The 23,586-nt window shown below is 42.1% G+C and overlaps 2 protein-coding genes across 3 annotated transcripts in view; one reads left to right on the forward strand and one right to left on the reverse strand.

Moving 5' to 3' along the window:
* SEC61B (SEC61 translocon subunit beta) overlaps nucleotides 1-6,379 on the reverse strand; it is an 80,453-nt gene extending 74,074 nt beyond the window's left edge. Inside the window, exons 1-4 of one of the 2 annotated variants that reach the window (XM_039711052.1) lie at nucleotides 6,230-6,379; nucleotides 6,032-6,129; nucleotides 5,313-5,414; nucleotides 794-1,129 (exon numbers count right to left, since the gene is read on the reverse strand). In XM_039711052.1, the coding sequence (XP_039566986.1) occupies nucleotides 1,042-1,129; nucleotides 5,313-5,414; nucleotides 6,032-6,129; nucleotides 6,230-6,232 (291 nt within the window). In that variant the 5' untranslated portion in view covers nucleotides 6,233-6,379 and the 3' untranslated portion in view covers nucleotides 794-1,041. Of the gene's footprint in view, nucleotides 1-793; nucleotides 1,130-5,312; nucleotides 5,415-6,031; nucleotides 6,130-6,229 lie in introns of those variants that run through there. The other variant, XM_039711053.1, reaches the window with a different exon arrangement.
* Nucleotides 6,380-6,556: 177 nt separating this feature from the next.
* Nucleotides 6,557-10,572, forward strand: ALG2 (ALG2 alpha-1,3/1,6-mannosyltransferase). The gene is made up of 2 exons (XM_039711051.1): nucleotides 6,557-6,963; nucleotides 8,831-10,572. Exons 1-2 carry the CDS (start codon nucleotides 6,631-6,633, stop codon nucleotides 9,731-9,733), a joined length of 1,236 nt encoding a protein of 411 aa, XP_039566985.1. The 5' UTR covers nucleotides 6,557-6,630; the 3' UTR covers nucleotides 9,734-10,572.
* Nucleotides 10,573-23,586: the final 13,014 nt, after the last annotated feature.

Consider the following 23,586-nt stretch of genomic DNA (forward strand, 5'->3'; position numbering starts at 1 on the left):
AAGATCATATTAGCAGTGAGAAATGCTAATGCACAAATATGTAGATATCTTTGAAAAGAGAAGGAAGAGCTGTGTGACTGTTCAAAAGGAAAATACTGAACATCCAGAAGTAAACTGGAGTGATTACCTGAAGCAACACTTAGCTGTATCTCAGACTATTTGCATGTCCTGTTACTTGAAATGCAGTCACTGGTTTTCCAGTTATCCCATTCCATTCAATTCTCCTTGAAAGAGTCTGGACCTGTAGTCACTGAATCACAGAATATCCTAAGTTGGAAGGAACCCACAAGGACCACTGAAGTCCAACTCCTGGCCCTGCCCAGGACAGCCCCAAGAACCACACCATGCGACTGAGGGTGAAAAACGTCTTTGATAGCCATGCATTATTCTTTTTAAAATCAGTTAGGTACCAGTTCATGTTGTTCCTCAAGTGCAGCTTGAAAAAACAAACATATAACTTTTATGTATAATGAGCACTGAGTAAAGTTTAACTTGCATTTAGAAAATAAATTAAATAAATCCAGCTATTCTTTCGGAGTTAAAAGAACATGGTACAGCACTGGTACCTCAGTTTTATTTCAAGAAGGACGTTGGTTACCTTCTCATGTTTGTGAACCTGATTTTGTCACAAAAGAAGATCTTCTAGCATAAAATTATATACCAATGTATAGTTTGGAAGAATCTGATTTGAACTATCAAAGATTATTTACTCAGAAATACGGCTATTTATGAAAACCACTAGTAAAATGTGTTAGTGGTGGTATACTGGAAGAGGAAAAAATACAGTTAAGACTGTTTCTATTTCCATATACAACTTTTATTGCAATACCCGTGTTCTAAGTGTACAGATACAAATATAAAATGACCCATGACAGGCTTTAAAGCTGCCCAAGTAGCGAACTGAGAAATTAATTCAGTATTATAGCCAAAGTTGACAGGACTTCAACAGGTGATAGGAAGCTTCCCCAGTCTCTCTCCAAGAACAACCAGGATCCACCATAGTTTTGGTCCAAGATGTATGCTTTAAGTTGGCAGCTGAGTCTAGGAACGAGTGTATTTACCCCAGATGTGCAGCATAAACACAGAAGCAATAAAAAGAAGACTCATGACCAAAACTGGAACAGGTCCACTAAAAATAAAGAGAAAATGCATTAACATAAAAACGAAGTCTGTCTTGCCCATTATCAGCCAAGTGAGCTCATCAGTTCATATGAAATTGTACAAGAAAACTCTTCTTCCCTTCCCAAAGAAACACCTTAAGGCACACAGAAATGAGATAGTCATCTCTATCAGAAACTGCTGCTGCTGCCACTGTTTTAAAAGACAGTTCTATACACCCTAAATGTTACATTAAAAAAGCACAACAACCCCCCCCCTTGTTAAAAAAGCCATTAATGGTTCATTATTATTCATCACAGTTTCCACAGTCTCTGGAAAAGTATCCTCTGTGTTTACAACTCAGATAGCCAACTGAGCAAAAATGCAGTCCAATATAAAAAAAACCAACAGAGTCCTCTAGCGGCTACTAAAATTTTGGCAAAAACTTCTCATTAGCTGTTTTATTTTAGAGGTTTTGTTTCATTTGAAAACAATGGCAGCAGTGGGTGAGAGACAGGACCTCTGCTTTCTTGAAAAACATACACAAAGTGGCAAAGCTACATCATTAAATTTTTATCTAAAATGAATAAATTAATTTTTTTAATTCTTACTTTCATATATTGTTTAGAAATTTCACAGTAATGTTTTTAAAAACAGGTTACTCTTATGGTCCACATAGATAATTCCAATCAGCTGTTTCATGCTGTTCTGAGATGCAACAGATACATGAATACACACACTCAACACTCCTTCATACCACTCATTTCATACAATCTCATTTTTGATTTTCAACATGCTATTGGGAAATCTGCTATCCAGCTTGTGTTACCCTCCAGGGTACAGTTTATAACCATGTAAATGCTACCTGATTACATAGGAACAAAAATGAAACTGAAAAGGGATTCAAAGAGTTTACTGACATGGTTTTTTTCTATGAGACCATGATCCACATACTTGAAATTATCACAACTGTAATCTTACATTGAGTTTTAAAACTCAATTATTATCTATCGTACTTAGACTTATTTGGGTATGGAGAATCTGGAACGCAGACATAAAACATTTAGCAAATAAACCAATAACAAAATAAACAAAGTCCACATACATGGTGACTATGCAAGCAACTCCTTCAATGGGTATCTTTCACTAAGCAAGAGAATGTAATTCTCAAACCTTAGCATTTTATACATATAAGTGTACTTATATTTTTTTATTTATGTATATGTATACATGTGAGTTTATAGCCTACATAATATAAATTATAATTTATAGTCCTTACACTGTATCTGAATTACTATTTAATTCATTTGAGCCTTCAGCAGTAGGAACAGGTAAGCTGCTCTGCCAAAGGCACACAGGAACAAAGCAGCACCACTAATCAGAAGAGAAGTACACGGAAATAAACAGTGGGAAACACTGTGTGTTCAGTGTTTTTTAACATGAAGATGACCTTGAACTCCTAGAGAAAAATCAACTCTTCAATGCTGACACATGTATCTCATTTCCTCCAGTCCCAAAGAAAACCTGTTGAAACCCTGCAATTCTCCTCCACACACCTGCATCTTCTCAGCCCAACACAAACAAATAAATGGATTCAGACACCTCTAAGTATATGATATTGTGCATTCTCAGAATGTCTTTCATAAGGCTGCATACTGTACCACAAGCACAGGGAAGCTGCCTATAGCTCTTTAAGCAGGAAGGACCAAGACAAGATACGGGAACCACAGGTAACAAGTGACCCAAAAAGACAAAAAAAGCTTGGGTTTAGTTTTCTTTTCAAAGCATGCAATATCCAAGCTTTAAAGATAAAAACATCATATCCCCTCTCAGCCAAATCCCCCATAGCTCTCTTTCACTAACAAGTGTTTTTAAAGGTACACACATCTTGAAGTATCTTGTAATGCAAATAAAGGATCTTTCCTGAGGGGAACCAACTTGCCTATTTGACACAGTTATTATTTTGAATATTGACTACAGATACAAAAACACCCAAAGCATCAATCTAATTCTGCACAATATAAGATAAATAAAACTTTTTTATCTAAAGCAAAATTCCCCTTCTTGTAGCTACTATGAATTAACCTGTTATCAGGTGGTTTTACGCATTTTTTCATACTAATGTTAAGAGCTTGCATTTTAAACAATATGAAAAAAACGCCAAAAAAGCCCACCTACCACCACTACCAGGCTAAGCTTTCCCACTGCTTTATGCAGTAGTGATCATAACCATTTCTAAAAATGGTTTCTAAAAAACAACTTCAGCTGAAGCACTTCACTGAGGCAATCACAAATCTTTCATAACCCATTCTCATTTAAAAGCCTACTAAACAGGCAGAGATAATAACAATTGGTTGCTTTGGAAAAAAAAAATCTAGAAAGCTGTAAGCAAGAAAGTTGCTACCCAGCCATGGCTCAGAAAAAGTTACATCTAGTGTGGGGTGCTTTGTAAAACCAACTCACTTTTATAGATTTGATTCTTTCATTAAAAGCACGACCATACAGTTACCCAAAGTAGCTTCCAATTAAACCACTCCCAGCACTCCAAAATCTTAAAATTGGTAATCACTGTGACACAACATAAATGGGAAAATCTGTTTACTTATCTGCTTGCACTGAAGATGTGAACAAATGAGTGGCCATTCAGCACCAAAAGTGAAGTCAAAGGATTCACAAGGAAACTTAGCAAAATTGTTAAAGGTTGTATCACAAGTCTATTAAAAAATCATAATGCCCTTCTGGGTTTTTTTCTTGTTTAGTGTAATTTATTTTTTTTTAATTGAACTTTAGGACACCAAATAACAGAGAAAACAGTTGCACTGCCTATCTGCATAGATTTGCTCTAGAACACTATTGCTGCTCATTGTCTTTGCTTTGTCTCCCTTCTGTACTCAGAATGGAGTAAGCAAGGCAGAACAGCACTACTTTGATGGTTTGCTGGATGCAGTTTGTTTTCTAAAGTTTCAAGTACATATGAAAATGAAAACACATAAGACAACATGAAAGGAAGGACTACTCATGGAACAATTACTAAATAGCCTATCACCATGCCCTACCCCAAATGTGCAGCTAGGAGCAGCCCTCTTGAAGAGCTCCAAAAGAAAATATTAATGGATTTGAGGAAAAAAACAAAGCAACAGGATCAGCCCTGAGCATCTCAAGACTTTTCAACCCAGTAAGAACAAGAGCTCCTGAACTGTAATTCTACAATAAGCACAAATTTCCACTCAGGATGTAACTTGGCATACACTCATCAGCTCAAATACACCTTCCACTTTTGTTACACAAGTATTAGGCTTAAAAGTTTGTTGGGAAAGTCATCTGAATGACTCGAAGTGGTCAAAAGAGTAAAAACTTAGGCTCTCTTTATAGTTTAAGGGACATTACTGGTATTGTCCATAATCTTGGAACATTCAACTTGTGAAAAGGGAGATATACAAGACTATTTGCTAGGCAAGTTCAGCTAAAGTAATTTATCTGCAGCTTTTTAATAAAAACACCTGATGTGACCATATGGTGTACCAGTTACATTGTATTTTCAAGGTGTGCACAGGATCATAACATAACTATTATAAGAAAAAAAAAAAAAACAACAAGATTTTTACTTAAAAGAGAACGAAAACATGCACACAGATGCTTTAATTCATTGAGACAAGTGATCTTTCTCAACTTCAAAGTGATTGCTTACAGCCTTCGAAGACCACATAGGGTAAGATTTAGCAATTGCAACTTGTACCCACCTTTTTAAAACCACTGTATCTTTAAGAACACCTTCTCCAGGGTTACAGATTAAATATGTCATCCCAACGCAGCAAGTTTTCCCATGCACACCAGAACACTGACAGATGTCAGTGTTTTATTAATCTGACAGATGTCAGATTTTTATTAATTCAAAGACTGCAAGACTGTGTAGGCAGGGGAACTCTACGGCCCTCAAGCCTGCCACCACAAGCTTTAGCAATTACAACTTGTACCCACCTTTTTAAAACCACTGTATCTTTAAGAACACCTTCTCCAGGGTTACAGATTAAATATGTCATCCCAACCATCAAGGCAGCAAGTTTTCCCATGCACACCAGAACACTGACAGATGTCAGTGTTTTATTAATCTGACAGATGTCAGATTTTTATTAATTCAAAGACTGCAAGACTGTGTAAGCAGGGGAACTCTACGGCCCTCAAGCCTGCCAACACCACCCATTCACCCAACTTACACTTTGAGCCCTGGAGAGTCCTCAGTGTAGAACCGCCACATCCCACCAGTCCCTGTGGACGTGGCACGGCCTGCACTCCTTGTCCCACAGCTGGCATTTTTCCTTTAAGGGATAACAGAAGAAAACAAAGACCGAACAACACATTAGTAGTCCACCAGCTTCCAGGACCAAGCAGCCCATGAGACTCTGCAGAAACAATATACTTCACAGAATCAAGTAGTTTGGGAACGACCTCTAAGATCATCAAGTCCAACCTATGACCCAGCACCAACATGTCAACTAGACCATGGCACTAAGTACCATATCCAATCTTTCCTTAAATATCTACAGGTAGTGACTCCACCACCTCTCTGGGTAGCCCTTTCCAATGTTCCATCGCCCCTTCCTACTGATGTCCAAGCTAAACATCTCCTGGCACAGCTTAAGACTTGTGCTCTCCTACCCTGTCACTAGTTGCCTGGGAGAAGACACAGACCCTCACCTGCCTACACCCTCCTTTCAGGTGGTTGCAGGGAACCATAAGGTCACCCCTGAGCCTCCTTTTCTCCAGGCTAAACACCCCCAGCTCCCTCAGCCCCTCCTCAAAGCACTGGTGCCGCAGACCCTTGCCCAGCAGCGTTGCCCTTCTCTGGACAGGCACCAGCCCGTGCTGCCACGTCAGCAGAGGGCACCGGCCCGGCAGGAGCTGTCCCCGCCGGGGAGCGGCGGCGGGCACCCACCTCTGCCGGACGGTGGATCCCGCGGCGCGGGGAGCCACAGCCTTGCTGGGGGAGCGGCCGGAGGAGCCGACGCTGGTGGCGCTGGGGTTGGGTCCGGGCTGCGGAGAGAGGAGAGAAGCGGGAGGGGGTGAGAGGCGGCGGGCACTGCCGGCGGGGAAGGGGCGCCTCAGCCGGCCCCTGCCTGGGGCACCCTCTCACCATGGCGGCGGCGCTGGCTTGGCTCGGCTCGGCTCGGCTCGGTCTCACACACGCTCCGCTACAGCCGCTCCGGCCACGTCCCCGTCCGCATCAGGCTCCGCCCCGCGCATCCCGGGGCCACGCGGCTTCCCCGGATACTGCCTGAGCAGCGGCAGCCGCTTATCCCCGCACCCCTCGCTCGGCGGCCGCGTTGCGAGACCGCTGCCCCCCGTGGCGCCTCGGTCGCGCCCGCTCCTCGCGCAGCGGCCGGGCCGGCGCGGCACCGCGGCGAGCGGCGCGTCGGGCAGCGGCGGGGCCGCCCGGCGGGCGGGGCGGGCGGGAAGGCCCGGCAGGAAGGGAAGCAAGGCTGACGTGTCGCACCGGCGCTGCCGGGCTGCGCATGCCACCGCGCGGCTGCGGCTATGGAGGAGGCGGAGGAGGCGGGAGGAGCGGGCCCGTCCGTGCTGTTCCTGCACCCGGACCTGGGCCTGGGCGGCGCGGAGCGGCTGGTGGTGGACGCGGCGCTGGCGCTGCGGGCGCGGGGCTGCCGGGTGCAGATCTGGACGGCGCACTACGACCCCGGGCGCTGCTTCGCGGAGACGCGCGGGCTGGCGGTGCGGCGGGCGGGCGGCTGGCTGCCGCGCAGCCTGTGCGGCCGCGGGCACGCCCTGTGCGCCGCCCTGCGCATGGCCTTCGTGGCGCTCTACGTGCTGCTGCTCAGCGGAGAGACCTTCGACGCCTTCGTGTGCGACCAGGTGCGGGGGGACATGGACATGGGCATGGGAGCGCCGCTGGCCCCACTGGAGGCCGGGATGCTGGTGGGCTGCTCTTCACAGAATGACAGAATTGTTAGGGTTGGAAGGGGCATCTGGTGATTATTACTCCAAACTCCCTGCCAAAGCACGGTCACCGACAGCAGGTGTTGCAGGAACGCATCCAGATGGGTTTGGAATGTCTGCAGAGAGGGAGACTCCACGATCCTCCCTGGGCAGCCTTTTCCAGTGCTCTGCCACCCTCAGTCTAACGAAGTTCTTCATGTGAATGTAGAAGGTCTTGTGTTTTAGTATATGGCCGCTGCTCCTCATCCTATCACTCCTCATCCTGTCACCATCCTATCACTGGGCACCGCTAAAGAGTCTGGCAGCATCTTCTTGAGATGAGCTCCATCTTTGAGATATTTATATTAATTAATCGTCTCCTAGTCTTCTCTAGGCTAAACTACCCAGTTCCCTCAGTCTCTCGTAAGAGGCATGCTCCAGAACCCTGGAGTATCAAATCCCCACAAAATGGGATTCATTATCGGGTGTGCAACAAGCCAATAAAGACACACTCAAGAGACATGGATTGTTCATTTCAGAGCTGTGCAAGCCTGGCTGCTCCACCGTGTTCCACAAATTAAGGACACCCCATCAGGCTTTCTGTACCATCTTTTATACATGGAAATTCAGAGTCAGTAACTTCCCAAATGTGGCACCTCATAATGTTGTGATTGGTTAATAATTTCCAGAGAAGGGAAGTGAAGCTGGAGGATGATCTGGATCTCAGGTCTTATGACAAGTGGCTGAGGGAGCTGGGATGTTTAGCTGGGAGAAAAGGAGGCTCACGGGAACCTTATTGCCATTATAACTGCCTGAAAGGATGTTCTGGCAGGTGGGGATTGGTCTCCCTGACACCTAGTGACAGGATGAGACAACATAGTCTTAAGCTGCACCAGGGGAGACTTAGCTTGGACATTAGGAAGAATTTTTTTGAGAGGATGATTATACATCGGAATGGACTGCCAAAGGAGGTGATGGAGTCACCGGCCCTGAATATATTTAAGGAAAGGCTGGATGTGGCCCTTTATGCCATAGTCTAGTTGACAAGTGGTGTTGTGTTGGGTCATTGTTGGGACTCTGTGATCTCTTTTCCAACCTGATTGATTCTGTGATTCTGTGCAAGTCACATATCCCCAGTTAACTTCTACACTTGCTTGAGGAAATTGTCTTCACCTGAGCAGGGGTCTTCCTGACCTGTGGGTGTGTTTTAAACATAGTTTAGCTATAGGATACATGGACCTTGAGCATTTTGCGAAGTTAGCAATGTATACATAGCCATAAATCAACGTCTTGATTTACTACATCTTTAAAGCTTGTTAGTTCCAGGAAGTCATTGACTAAGGGATGCTAGCTGCTGACAGTTCCACTGATGAGGTCTTCTTTCTTGATGATTAGGCTTGAAAGTGTACAAAGATCTTACATCAAAGAACATCCTGACTTCATATAATCTTGACATATTCCACATTTTTCAATTTAACTCTTATGTCCTGGAGCAGCTGGAGGGAGAGGATGCCATTGCTGCTTGGAATCAGCTCCCAGCACCCCTGGTAGTGGTAGAAGAGGTGCTTGGAGACATCCTGGGATGGGACCTTGGTGGGGAGCAGGGAGAAATTACAGGGCCACAAGAGGTCCTGGATGAAGGAGTACAACTTGATGTGCTTGTGTGGGGGAGAGGGAGAAGGCACTTGGCTTGCAAAGCAGCGGCTCTCTGATCATGGCTTTGAGGTCGCATGTACGCACTGGTGGCAGTGTTGTACAAACAATTAACAATTAACCTCTCCTCTTGTCTCTCTGGTTGCACTAGGTGTCTGCCTGCATTCCTATACTCAGACTGGCCAGAACCCGTAAGAAGGTTTTGTTTTACTGTCACTTTCCTGATCAACTCCTGACCAAGAGAGAATCTTTCCTGAAGCGCCTCTACAGACTGCCACTCGACTGGCTGGAGGAGTACACGACTGGCATGGCAGACTGCATCGTTGTGAACAGCAAGTTCACTGCCAGCGTGTTCAAAGACACGTTTAAGTCCCTATCACACATAAACCCAGACGTCCTGTACCCATCGCTCAACATCAGTAGCTTTGAAGAAATTGTTCCTGCAGACATAGCTGATCTGATACCGAAAAAGAAAAAGTTCTTGTTTCTTTCCATTAATAGGTATGAGAGGAAAAAGAATCTGGCATTGGCTCTCGAAGCTTTGCACGAACTTCGAGGGAGACTTGATTCTCATGAGTGGGATGAAGTTCACCTGGTTATGGCAGGTGGTTATGATAAGCGAGTTCTGGAAAACGTGGAGCACTATGAAGAGCTGAGGAGACTTGCAGCCAAACTTGATGTAAATGACCATGTAACTTTCCTGAGATCATTCTCAGATGAACAGAAAATCTCTCTTTTTAGTAATTCTGTATGTGTGCTTTACACGCCAAGCAATGAACATTTTGGCATTGTCCCTTTGGAGGCAATGTATATGAGATGTCCAGTTATAGCAGTTAATTCAGGTGGTCCTTTAGAATCAATCTCACATAATGTTACAGGATTTTTGTGTGATCCTCTACCAACCCAATTTGCTGGTGCCATGGAAAAAATTGTGAGAGATCCTCTCTTAAAGGACACAATGGGAGCAGCTGGGAGAGTGAGAGTTATGGAAAAATTTTCTTCAGAAGCTTTCTCAGAACAACTGTACCAATACATACGCAGATTAACAGAATAAAATTATATTCCTATGTTATATTTTACAATATTGTGTCTCTCATTTGTGTAGGGGACTAGTATTCATTGTGACTAATGAAGAACTAGGGATATCTGAATGTCCTTCTTTTGCTTCTTGTGCTGCCTTATGTCACTTGACACATAGAAGGAGCAAAACACGTCCCACTGTGTCATTAGAAGGTTAAAATTTTCATGTGGTACACTGCTCTGCCATTGCAGGAGTTCTTTTGTGTACTGTGCCTTGGAAAAATGCAAAGTTTAATGGCAGTAACTTACTGCAGGAAAATTACTGCATGTTTTATTTAATACTGTATGGAATGGCTGGTTCAATTTACAAAAATTGGATTTGTCCAGGTAAGACACACACACACTTATTTTTATGTATTTAAAATGGTCATCAGTAATTTGTAAGTTAATGGGCTGTCTCAGCTGAAGTACAGAGAGAATTGCACAATCCAACCAACTGCATGTTTCAAAAACCCAGCAGTGTTAGGAATATGAATGGTATGGCTTTTAAATGATAGAGCATTACTGTGCTTGTCCAGTTGCATTATGTAGTCACACTGGGTGTCAGAAGAGCACATGTGTGTGAGCAGGAGGAAGTGACACTAGAATAACAACAAGGATATCAGACTGCCTCAGGCAAAAAGGTTAGTGCTGAAAAATGAATGTTTGTTCGTTACCTGCAATGCTTGAAGACGTAATTTTACTTTGGGAGTTTCTGGTTTGTAGATACTTAAATGATTTTCCCTGTGTTTATCATTTCATTCTAAATGACAGCACACTTTAAAAAAAGGTCTTAATCTGGACCAGGCAATAAAGACATTTTATTTTGCCTACTTTAGTGGCAACTTTATGTTTTCCTGATGCAGTGAGTGCATACATGACAGTACTGTGATATTTTTTTCCCAAGCTGGTATGGGGAAAGGAAAATATTTTTTGTTCATCTACCTCTCTTTTAGCGCATCCTTATTAGTTGATGGTTCTGTTTCTTATAACGCACATAATCCATACAATTAAGTTTTAAGTGTGAAAATAGATCCAGTGAAATCCAGTGTTACCTATTAAATACAATTTGCAGTGTGGTATGAAATACAATTTGTGGTCTGAATTCTGCAATTTCTATGTAAGGTAGTTTCAGACATTTCCACATTAGTGGTCTCTTCCCAACAGAGAGACCATTTTTTTTGTTGCTTAGGACCAAAAACCACATCTCAGTATGATTATAAGGCTTTTATTTGAAGTAAAACACAAAAATCAAACAGTCTGTCACTGTCTTTAATCAAGAAGTTGGAGTACTCTAATTTTTATTTGTTATGGAGTGAGAGCACATGATCTCACAGGCCCTGTTTCCTACATTGCTATTCAATCAGAAAAACTGGCAAGCCTAAATCTATATTCTTTCTAGCCTGTTGCTGCATTTCTATTCCATTCCCACCCTTAAAAGTTTTCCTAAATCTTTGTGCAACTTTTTCATCATGGGTGTGGCCATGGATGACTGAAGGACCAGAAAACTGTGGTCAGATAAGCACCCTCGAGACATGTCTGGCCTCAGTTTTGAGTTCCATTTAGAAGGTACAAGGTGGTTGGGGCCAGTTCCTGTGCTTGATTAGTCTGTGTTACATTCTCCTCAGTTGTGCTGAAGTTAACCTGGAGCCTTAAGAGACACACTGGTGATTCCTGTGCTTGCTTAGTCTGTGTTACATTCTCCTCTCTCAGTTGTGCTGAAGTTAACCTGGAGCCTTAAGAGACACACTGGTGCAGGCTTGCCAGCGTAGCTGCAGGGGTAGCTCTGTTTCTGCTCCAGCCTTGGCCTCCAGCCCTTTCCTGAGCTATGTTGCTGGCAGGCATGTGCCTAGTCCTGTATCCTGCAGCTTCTGTTCACTGAATTTCATGGATTCCACTTGGATCTGACCTGCCATCTGGCATTTACCTGGTGATCACTGTGACTGTCAACAGCTGCTACTGTCACCAGGCTGCCCTGCTTGGGTACTGTGTCCTGGTTGGTGAGGTCACTGCCCCATGATGTGATCTCCCCTGACTTTTCACTGTCATCCCTTGCAGAGCAGCCGCAGTCCTGCTGCTTCATGGCAGGTAGGTTGGGCCACCTCAAGCCTGAGGCTGCCTGCATGGAGCCTGGCCTTCAGGCTCCCCATCAGCTGCAGATTAGGCTCAGATTGCTGCAGGAGGCTGCAGTCAATGTGTAGAAGTGTGACAGAGCACTGCATCTTGAGAAATCTTGATCTGCTTTCTATCTTGAGAAACCTGATCTAGTAAGAGATATCCCTGCCCATTGAAGGAGGGTTGGATGATGTGGTCTTTAAAAGTCCCTTCCAACCTAAACCTTGGCATGGTTTTATGGTCTCCCAGAGCCATTCAGTGGGGACCGCACAATTATTAGTTAGATGTGGCTAATCTTTTACAGCTTATCCAGGTACCATATATCCCAAGGGACATTAGGTGATCAGTAATATCCAGAGCAATGTGGATTGTGACTGTGTGGAAGACAGTGGCTATGGGGTCCAAAACCAGATGACTTAATTTAACAGTTTTTGGAGGGACCATAACTGCAGTGGCCAAGCACTGGAGTGCTGGAGCTCCATCAGGGGAAGTAATAATACACAATAAATACACAAATCACTTGACTCTGGAAACTGGATGCAAAAAACAAGCCCCTTTAAAGGGGCTTGTGAGTCTGTGGGTCTGTGACTCTCAAAATGAGGTGGTTAGGACTGACCTACCCCAGAGCTTGGGCCAGTCTATCAGTTGTATTCTGGTGGTAGGCTAGAATAGAAGCACCACTGTTGGTTCTTCTGTTGCCTCAAGAATGCACTACCACTCCTCAGAGGCAGCTTGGATTGGCAGGTCCTGTTTGTCTCAGATGGAAATTTCCTATTTGTGGGAGTGATCTGTCTAAATAAAAAGACATGGGGGCATGGCTCCTGCTTTGGGCTTGATTGTGGGACAGTATAGCCCCTATCCCCCAGAGACATCTGCTTCCGTAGCAAAATGCCAGCTAAGACTTTGGTAGGACAGTAAGGCAGGATGTGGTGACTGACTTTTTCTGTCCCTGAGGAGCTTTGTGTGCTCCTCATGCCCATGGGAAGCGGGGGCCCTTCCAAGTAGGTACCACTAGAAGAGCCATGACACTGGAAAAGCCTGTTTTGAATCATCAAAAGAAGCTGGCAAACTCTATAAACACTGCACTTCCTGCATGCTAGAAGGGAATGAGTGGAAAAGTCCTTTCTGAACCAGATAGAGACACTATGAGGATCTTGTGGTACTGTTTGACCTCTCCTGGGCTCTGACCACCTTCCATGGATCCGCACATCATGTGCTGCATAGTCTGCTTGATAACTGTGTAGTGGCATTCTCAGCATCCTCACATTATCCAGCACTCAAGAGGCACACAGGCTGTCCCAGGGATGTCCTAAGTCACTTTCAGCAGAGGTGACTCCACGACAAATCCCAGAAATCAGCTCTTTTCAACAGCACAGGGTGGAATTCCTGGCACACCTGGTGGACCCTGACTACTGGCATGTTGATCCCAGATAGGTTGAAGCCACCTTAAAATGGCAGGCTCCTTTTAAAAATGAGGAAGCCCCATACCTTTTTTTGACAAAAATATGGAATACTGGCAGTAGAGGTAGGGTGTCAGGTCAAGAAATTAAATCTGATTGTTCTTAAATGTTTTCAAATTATGCTGTGACTTGTGTTTTTATGTTCTCATGAGCCCTGAGGCTCAGTTGATTAAAGCAGGATAGGCAGTAGAGGTAGGGTGTCAGATCAAGAAATTAAATCTCTGATTGTTTTTAAATGTTTTTAAATTATGCTGTGACGTGTGTTTTTATGTTCTCATGAGCCCTGAGGTTGGCTCAGTTGATTAAAGCAGGATGCTAATAATGCTAAGGCGGTGAGTTTGATCCCTGCACGGGCCATTCACTTAGGAGTCAGATTCAATGATCCTTGTGGATCCCTTCCAAATCAGACTATTCAGTGATCCTGTGAGGGTATTTTTCTGTTCTCTTGAGCATCTCTTCATCTAGTCTCATACTGTCATGGAATCATGGAGTGGTTAGGTTTTGAAGAGATATTAAAGACCATCTTGCTCCAACCACTCTGCCATGGGCAGAGTCACCCACCACCAAACCAAAATTGATTGCTCAAAGCTCCGTCCAACCTGGTCTTTCCCTGCTGCTGTTTAAAAGACCCACACATGAAAACAAAGTTTTAGGTTTACAGAAGAAAGAGACATAATTTCTGAAGTGCAGGCTCTCAGTTCTTTATTTTATCACAGCATAGCTTTGTTTCCTCTCTACTTCCTCTCCTCCTTTTCGGAAATCAACAAGAATTTAGATTAGGGACATAGAATCCAGGATGCTTTTTGTCAGTGACAAGCTTCCTGTCAATTAAATGGAAGCAGCTCCATCATGAGAGACAGTAAGTACCCCCATATTTTACAAGTCAGCATGTTCTAGGATATACCAAGTACATTTTGTTGTGCTGTCTGTAGACCAACACAATAGGAGAAAACAAGGCTGACCATTGATGAGAAAACTGGCTGACCAGTTTCCAAAAAGAAACTGGTTTTAAACAGTAATGTTTGTATCTGTTTTGAAGGTACAAAACAGGTACTGTTTCTGTTTCAGAAATCCATACTTTTCTCTCTCTTCTCCTTTATTTAAATAAATAAATAATTTATGACAGTTTTCTTTAAATCAAATTGCATATGCCTTTTGCAATCTGCTTTCAGAAGAAATATTAAATATTGGACTAGTATTGTTAAATAAGTTATCATTAGTCTACAAGAAAATGAAAGTTTTAAATTCATATCCCACCAGTGTGGTGTGAAGGATAATGCAACAAAAAGAAATTGGCAGCAAGGAGGATCTCTTCTCTTCTCTTCTCTTCTCTTCTCTTCTCTTCTCTTCTCTTCTCTTCTCTTCTCTTCTCTTCTCTTCTCTTCTCTTCTCTTCTCTTCATATCCTTCTACCTTGTCTTACACCTCAAATGAATAAAAAGAAGCCAAATAAAGAAGTCATTTTAAGCATAATTAGAAAAATAAGGGTGGAGTATGTGCAGGGTATTAGGTGTAAGTAGAGAGAGGCAAGGTGAGAGGCAATTAGGCTTTAGTTTTTTTACTTAACAATACTGTGGGTTGGAATGTGCAAAGACAGAGTTGTCCTTCTTCAATTACCTTTAATCTAGTCAAACAGATAGGCCACAAAAATAATTTAATATGCATATTTTTATGCACTCTTTTTCAGGTTCTAAAAAGAAATCTGAAAATGTTGTGATTAAGCCAACCTGAAACTGCTGCTTTTTTTACTTTCCCCTCCCCCTTCATTGCTATTTCTTTACAATTTTACACAATATAAAAAATTTATAGATTTTAGCATTTGCATGGAGTCTATAAAACCTCATGCTACATTATCATATTGGTAAACTTTATTATTTTTTATTATGGCTTTATTCTCTCTCATGGATGAAATGGCTGATATTTTATTTTGAATTGTAATTTATTATACAGTTAGTATCACAGGGGTATTTTTAATGAAACAATAACTGCAGAATACTGAAAAAATATAGTATTAAGGAAGGGGTATATTCAATAACATGAATGTTAACACAAACAGTAGAGAAGGAAAGGCATTTTAATTATAGTTATCCTTATCTGCTTTTATGGTGGAAGTAGAATGTGTGTCCCAAAAAGAAATAAATTAGGGGTTGGTCTATTGATTTATGGGTGTGCAGTTCTTTAGTGCCCATTATTCTATGCCCAAGATTAACTGGGGTGGTTCCAGATTTTTGCACTGTTAGTCATAGGAGAAGACCAACAAGTTTTACCTCATGAACTCCGAGACAGATCTATTAACACTATAGTATCTTTATGACTCCAATTTCTGTGCACTGAAAGAGAGAAAAAGTGTAATGACTGACAAAATGAAAATAGAAATAATTTGGAGTGGTTTTACATGGAGAAGGGGAGCAAAAGTTGCTAAGTCTAAAACCCCATATGTAAGATAATCAGTCTTGGGGAAATTGGTCTTCAAACAATCTGCTTTACAGGCACACACAAATATCTTGACTTAATGAACTTTTCCTCTCACAATTATGCGCAGAACTCCTGCGCTGTATAGCCAGCTTTGTGAAAAACAAAAATCTTGTCTGATTCACTCTTTTAAAACCTGGCCTAGGATCAGCCCTGAAAACAAACCTACAGCTGAACAAGGTGCTGTGTGTAGTACAAACCTCATAAGGATTGACTGCAGGAAGACATCCTGACCACCACCTCCTGTAGGAACACAGGACAAGAGGATGGAGAACAGTGGAGGCATGAAACCTGGCTGCAACCTGTCTCCCATTGGCACCCCTCTTTTAGCATCTGGCAGGAGACAGAGAATTTACCTGCTTCATTCCCCTTTTAACCGCTGTTTTCTTAACAAACTGAAAGTCAAGAAGCCTAACATGACAAAGGACATACATCTGGCAGGAGACAGAGAATTTACCTCCTTCACCCCCTTTTAACCCCTGTTTTCTTAACAAACTGAAAGTCAAGAAGCCTAACATGACAAAGGACATCTCAGTGGGACCTAGTGATGAGTCTGGCAGGGCACTTGATGCCCCACCAAGGTGAGAGAGGTCCAAGCAGAGTTCCTACAAGAGCAGTGCAAAACATGAAGTGCCCCTATTGAATGAGGGGGTGGCTCAGCAGTGGTCAGGGAGAATGAAACCATGTTGGTGCTGATAAAGGAAACATTGTTCAAATAGGTCAGGGAGAAATCCAGGACAACCTCCATTCCCAGGTGTCTCAGTTTCTCTCCCATCAAACCTTTCTCTTACCTCTCCCATGTCTGGATTCAGTCAGCATAGAACACCCAGGGAGCAGGAAGGACCATTTGGTCACTAAGGAACAGGGAACCAGGAGCTGTGTGCCATGAAGTGGGCATGCCACAGTGTCCAGGAAGGTGAGCAGGGCAGACCTGGAGATGTGTGAGTTACAGATCATAGCAGTTGCCCAGCTGTGAACTTAGCAGAAACGAAACCAGAAAGTAGTCTTTGATCTGAGAAAATGACTATCAGCTGGGTGAATGCACTGGCTGTGGAGCTGCTGGTTTTGTTTGCTTAATTAAAAAAAAAATGCATATAAAACAGCACAACTCAGTGTGGATTGTAACATGAAAATAACAAAAGTGATGGTCCAAATACAGTAACTTCTTAGAAAGTCCATCAATACTTGTGATTAGGAGCTGGAAACTATATTAGCACACAAATAATACTAGACATAAGCATTTGCTTTCAGACAGATCCTGCTGAAAACAGAACATAAATCTAATCTGATTCTTGATTCATGTTTGGACCTCTTCTGTTTTTTGGCAAAATCCCAAACCATGGAAAAATTAATCAAGAAACCACCCTTAGACCACATAGAGTGCTTGAAGGGCATTAAAATACACAACTCTCTTCCTGAAACAGTTCCTGTCTGAGGAAAAATGTATGCACTGACAGAAAAAGCAATATACAAAAAGAATTCTGCCAAGAAGGGATATTCCATTCATCCAGTACCGGTGTCTGATTTAACAATACTTAATGGAGAGGATGCTTTGTCACCTATTCCAGCAGTATCTAGTTTTCTGCATAGAATTATTCTTCTAACACATTAGTGGGAATTCAAGACAAGAAGTTGGCACTTTTAACTTAAGATACCAATTTGTGATTTACTGTGAATAAAATCTTCATCTATGAATTTTTAATCACTAAAGCTATATGTAAGTTCATGATAGGTGAGAGGGTAAAATTCTCCATATTGCATTCCTGCTACATTTCATAAGTAATCCAGGATGCTCAAATCTCAAAGTACTTTGTGTATACATGAACCCACTGTGGAGAGCTGACCTTTTGAATGTGAGAGGTCCAGTCCAGGCTGTCCTCCATGGGGATAAAAATGTTCACAGTAAGGCTGCCTTCTGCCTGTGTATTCTTAAAGGGAAGTCAGTTCCTGGAACGTGGAGGTTATGGGGTTGTTAGTGAGACATTTCTAGAGGCTGAAGTAGATATCAGAATTAAATTTGAAATATTCTCTGCAGTGAGTAGGGGCACTTAAAATTTTGCAATTGCTTTGGGTTTGCAGAAAAGTTGTTCAGAAGAGAGGAAAACTACTCTAAACCCAAGCTGTTACTGTGCTGATAGCAGCCACACCTCAAGTCCAGAAAGGCTATATTGGCATTGATATCTTGTGTTTGCTGTCTCTTCCACTCCCTGTCCTCTTGTGCAGTACTTTGGACAAGGGGACAGGGAGTGCAAGTTTGCTTTTACTCGGTTTCGTTTCCTCAATCCCTTTGCATCTGGATTGTTAATTGTGATACAGGAGACCCCTTCCTATTATGAAATACTCAGGAATCTGCTCTCATCTCTGTTTCTTCCTAGAATGGCCTTTGTGGTCAGCATGTGCAAGAAGAAAGGAGCAGAAGTTGTTGCCTGTTGTGATTAATGCTTTGTGTAATTGTACGTGGCATTGAGATGCTGTTCTCTTACAAGGGTGTGAAAGCCCTACAGAAGAGTGAAAGAAAGATTAAATCTGCAATACACTGTGTTCTGTGAGACCTCTTCCAATGACCATGATATGAATTTGGAAAAAAAGATCCCTGGTGTTCACATGCCAGTATTCAGTCACTGCAATATTACAGCTGCTTGGATGGAAACTCCTCTGGATAATAAGCAGATGATAAACAGGCAGAAAGATCAACTCCTTTTACAGCTTAATTCAAGTCTCCTCTCTCTTGCCTGCAGGATTCATCTAGTTTTCGCCTTTCTCCTTTAAGAATCCTTTTATATCAGATTCTCTCACTCAGGCAAAGATCGAGGCCATTTACAATGGCAATAGAAAGTTGATTAAAACAAATAACAAAGATTGTAGTTTCAGTGAGTTTAAAAGAAAACCCTTAAGAGCATTAAATGGACAAAGCTAAGGCGGGATTTAAGTCTGATCAATTTCAACAGTAGGTTTAATGTTTTTCCTTTCCATAGAACTCTACATCTTTGTTCCACCACATTGACTCTGGGCTCAAAATTCATCTTAGAACCGTGATTCATGTTTTTCCTTTCCATAGAACTGCTGTGGGGAATAAAGAGTTACTCCATGCTCTGTCATCTTTGTTCCACCACATTGATTCTGGGCTCAAAATTCATCTTAGAACCGTGCTGTTAAACATTGATGCATAAAAGGTCCAAGCAATTGATTCCCAAAGTTCACGTAAAATGACAGGCTACACCAAGCTTACAAAGTAACCAAGCTCACATTTGAAACTCTCACCTCCCCAAAATACTCAAATTGGCCATTTTACTGTGGACAGGGACAAGAATAAAACTGATTTTTCTAGTTTGAAATGTTGTTTGTATTCCTTCCTTAATAGACTCCCTTTGCTAATTGCAAAGAATATTTCAACCCCTACAGAGGAAAAGAGCAGGAGAAATGGATGGGGGTGGGCCTACAGCCAGAAAGTTATCCATAGACTTTCAGACGACATCTCATTTAAGCTGATGAAACTCACTTTCATATGAGTTGTGACATAACCATGGCAGGAACTGACAAGTGTCAAAATTTGTGGAACAAATAAGATTTCAAGTCCCATTCCTCTGTACCAAAGAAGAGCCAGCAAATGCTATACATTTATTCTGCTTTTTCCAATGGCAGTAACTCCTCTCAGCAGCTTCGCTGGCACTCTGAAAGCACATCCAATTCTCCCATTTACTTAGAATAGCTGCTGATATTTAACCTGAACTTTCCTGGCTTTTCCATAGAGACACCTTCCTAAATATCACACTGCTGTGGGGAATAAAGAGTTACTCTATGCTCTGTCATCAGCACTGGGGGTTCTGTGCAGATTCTGGAGCCCAAGAAGCAACCTCAATGTTCTACTGGCACACTAGTGTCTTAACACAACAAACCAACAAGCGTGGACCTTGGCACAAAGGAAAAATAATGGTAAGAAAGAGACAGATGTAGGTATAACCAGATCAGGGTGTCAAAGTGTAAACAGGGAAATTTCCAGCTTTTTCCCCCTCACAGTCACGTACTGCACTGGAGGATACTGTGACCCCTTTCAACAAATCCAATCCTGTGGCCTGTTTTTTTCCAGAATAATGTCCACCTGAATGATAGAGATGAACCACAGTACAGGGTGTCATCCTTGGAGTCCCTCTCATCACCACACACAGTGAAGACAAGGAGGGGCAGTGAGTGCACCAGGGGGGTCCCTATTGCATAAGGAGAAAAAATGAGAGAGAATTGCCCTTGAAATTCTGGCACACTTTCAGCTACTTTACAGTACAGACAAGGCCTGGGACCATAAAAGCCCTGAGATGTGGGCAGCACAGGCTCACACCAGTCTGCTCACTCATCCAAGTAACAAAAATATACACAATCCATCTAGGACAGAATGATCCATCTAGGACTGTTCAACTTACCAGCAGTAAATAGTTTATCCAGTGTCTTATCTGCAGCCACCACAAGCAACAGAAATCTCTTCATTATTTATTGTTAGTAGCTCATGATTTGACATTTAATTTAAGTCTTTCACTGTGTCTTGCCCAGAAGCTTTAGCATTATAAATAGGGAAGCACTTTCTTTCCCATTTAAGAACTAGCCACAAGGATTTTAGATTTAGATCTATTTGATGAACCTTTCTGTAAGGCTTGCATCATGTTGTCATAAATGGGTGATGCTCAGAAAATTTCAGGCTTCTCTGTTATGAGGAAAGTTACCTAATTGCTGAAGGCACTATTGCTTCAAGGCATTTATCCATGGACAGGCATGTTTCCCTAAATACTGTAGAGATTAGGAAGTTTTTTCTTTTGTTTGCAGTTGCAAGCTTCTTTACAAACAGCTGGGTGGTTTTTGACAGATTTTATTTTCTTTCTGTTCCAAAAACTTCCATGGCACTTGGGATACCAGGCATTTTGACACAGGGAGCAGTCAGGCTGCCCACAGACAACATGCCTTTGGCAAATCCGTGTTGAGTGGTGATGATTGCTTTCTTCTACTTGCTTTCTTCCACTTCACATACTTAGGTGTCCTGCCAAGAGGATGCACTCTGTGATCTTCCCGGAGAGGATTTTAACTGTGTGCTTTTCCTACTGAATTTCATCCTTACTCATGCTGCTTTACCTTTTACAATATCTGAGATGCTGTATTACATTTATTTGTAGCTTCCATTCTCAAACCAGAAGATTAATGCCAAATCCAAACATCCTCCAGAGGCAAAAACTTTCCAATAAACAGAAAAGTAAGAGGTTTCTTTTAATTTAAACAGGCTGTTAAGTCCTAGAGGAATCTAAAAGAAGCAGCCACCATTGCTCTTCAAAGGAGCCTCTCAGTCTTTTTAAGCATGGTCTGAAACCTGTCCATGCATCTTGCAGCTGGCACTGAGAAGTAAGTCAGACCATCTGGTCTTCAGAGCCCTCACCTATGTAACAGATTGACCACTTTGTCATTAATTGCTTTTTCAAAGCACCATAAAAGCATTTACAGCACTTATGCTTACACAGGTACTTGCTTGTATTAGTGTTTGAAACCTCTTTGTCTGTATTAAATGCTTATACTATACTTATTAACATAATGCCTGAGTAGCGTACTTTATATGGCCTAAAAATCTGGAAAAAGGAAGAAAATATTCCCTTCAACTTACAGGCAAGGAGAAGTCAATATATTTTAAGCTCTCTGTGCTTAACTTCTGTCTTCTGACAAGACTTGCCCTTTAATTTCTGAAAACAGTACTTTGTTTCTGTTCCTTGGACCCTGCAATGCTGACCACAGACGCACATTGTTGGAGTGTGCTCCTTGGAAGCAGAAGCTGAAGTCTGGGACATCAGGAAGAGATCTGGCAAGTCACATAAGCTGATACCATCACAGAATTAATGTCTCTGGCTTGGACTTGAGATGGTAGGCACCACAGACTCTTCTTCCTCCTCCTTCCTCTGCCAGCAGCTTCTGTGTGGACTGGACCCACCAGGCCTGCCCTAGGATCTGCTGGATCAGGTTCTCTGGCTGAGGAAGCAGCTGGCCCAAGGAACCTGAGCCGTTCTGCTCAGCACTTTCCCTGGAGCACATACTGACCTTATCTATGTGGGATCTGTGAACTAGAAGTGACCATACTTACATAGACTTACTTCATGTTTGCAGATTGTGTGGTTTGAAATGGCTTTATTGAGGCACTAATTGTTATTATATATGAATAGCAGTGAGAACTCGGTGTTGTGGATAATAAGACTTTGACCATTAATTCTATTGTTTCAAATTTTATTTTTGTTTTCAACAAGTTTCTTCCAGAAAAACGTATCATCTTATATTCCTTAAAGTGAGGGGTATAACTTATTTGTAGCTTGTATACTTGATCTATTATCTTCATGAACCTGCTTCCTAGATTTTAAGTCTTCCTAGAAGACTTAAAATTTTTCCCTCAAATCTATATATCTTGAAGATTGTATGAACTGATTGAGACTCTTTTCCTTCCCAGAGGCTGAACTCCTGTATTCTGAGGTTTTGTTGTTGTAGCTGTGCATTGGAAGACTGCAACCTCAAGGTCAAATGGAACTCTAACTTGGCAGATAACATAGTTTTGTCACTTATGTATGCATTTTGTTTTGCAGAATAATATATAAAGGAGCAATTCATCTTTACGTCCATTTTCAGGCTCAAAAAATCAAGGAGCCTGCTGCTGACATTTATTTGTTAGCTGAAGTAACTTTCCATGTTTTGTAAAGACATTTAAACATAAGGAAAGCATCTGCAGTGCAGGAATAATGGCTTATATGAAATATAACATTATATGAAATGTTTTTGGAATAAAATTATTATTTCTCTCAGAACATTAGCACTGGCTATTCCAGGACATCTTTCATGTACCACTGTCCTTAGAGCCTTGAGAATTATGCCTAAGCATCCATTTCAGTCTGTCAAAGGCATGTGGCAGGTCAGGATAGGAAATAAAAGAAATTAGTGGGAAGCTCAGTGTAATAATGAGGACTTCCTTGAAAGCAGAGAACAAATGGGACATAACTCAATGTCTGAGTGGTGCTTCTGCTCCTGGTTCCTATGGTGCTGCTCTGGAAGGGCTGAGTCCTGATCTGGGTGAAGGCTCTGAGCTTGAGCATTCAAGGCAGGACTACTCCCTCTTTTGCAGAGTCTGCTTTGAGCAGGGTCTCATTTTATATATGTTTGGACTATGGAGTAGAGTCCTGGATAAACTACAATGTCAAGAGCGACTGTGCTCTCCAACATAATATTAAGGTCAAAAGCAGAGGTGCCACTGTGGGGTATGATCCAGTCAAAGGGAGCTCTGAGGAGCGCAGGCTGGAATTTGGATGTGCAAAATGGACATTAATAAGATTTTTGCCGCCTAACTCCATTTAAGGCCCAAACTTACTCTTCCCAGGCTACTCATTCAAAGGTTTTTTTCTGGATTTCCAGCTGGAAGTTCTGTAGAATTTTAGCTGATATGAGTATGCAGTGCATACAGATGTTAAATGTGTTGTCTTTTTCATAGCACGCAAAATTAAAACTTCCAAGACTATAATTTTCTGCCCCCAAAAAGAAAGCCACCAGTACAACTTTGTGATTTGTTTCATCTGTAAAGCAGGGATGGTATCTTGCTCTTGGCAGATGAAAATAATAAAATCCAAATGAGACACATAGAACCTAATCCTTAAAAAAGATGACATATAAAATATTATATAATTTATCTGTAAACTTCTTTTTGACGTGGGCTATAAAACTTCTGGGTCAATCACTTCCCAGTCTTTTCCTGGCTATAGTAAATTTTACTAGTAGAAGACTGATAAGTTAAAGGAAGTGAT

The sequence above is a fragment of the Passer montanus genome, unplaced genomic scaffold (genome assembly GCF_014805655.1).
Source record: "Passer montanus isolate IOZ18808 unplaced genomic scaffold, ASM1480565v1 scaffold24, whole genome shotgun sequence".
Taxonomy (NCBI): Eukaryota; Metazoa; Chordata; class Aves; order Passeriformes; family Passeridae; genus Passer; species Passer montanus.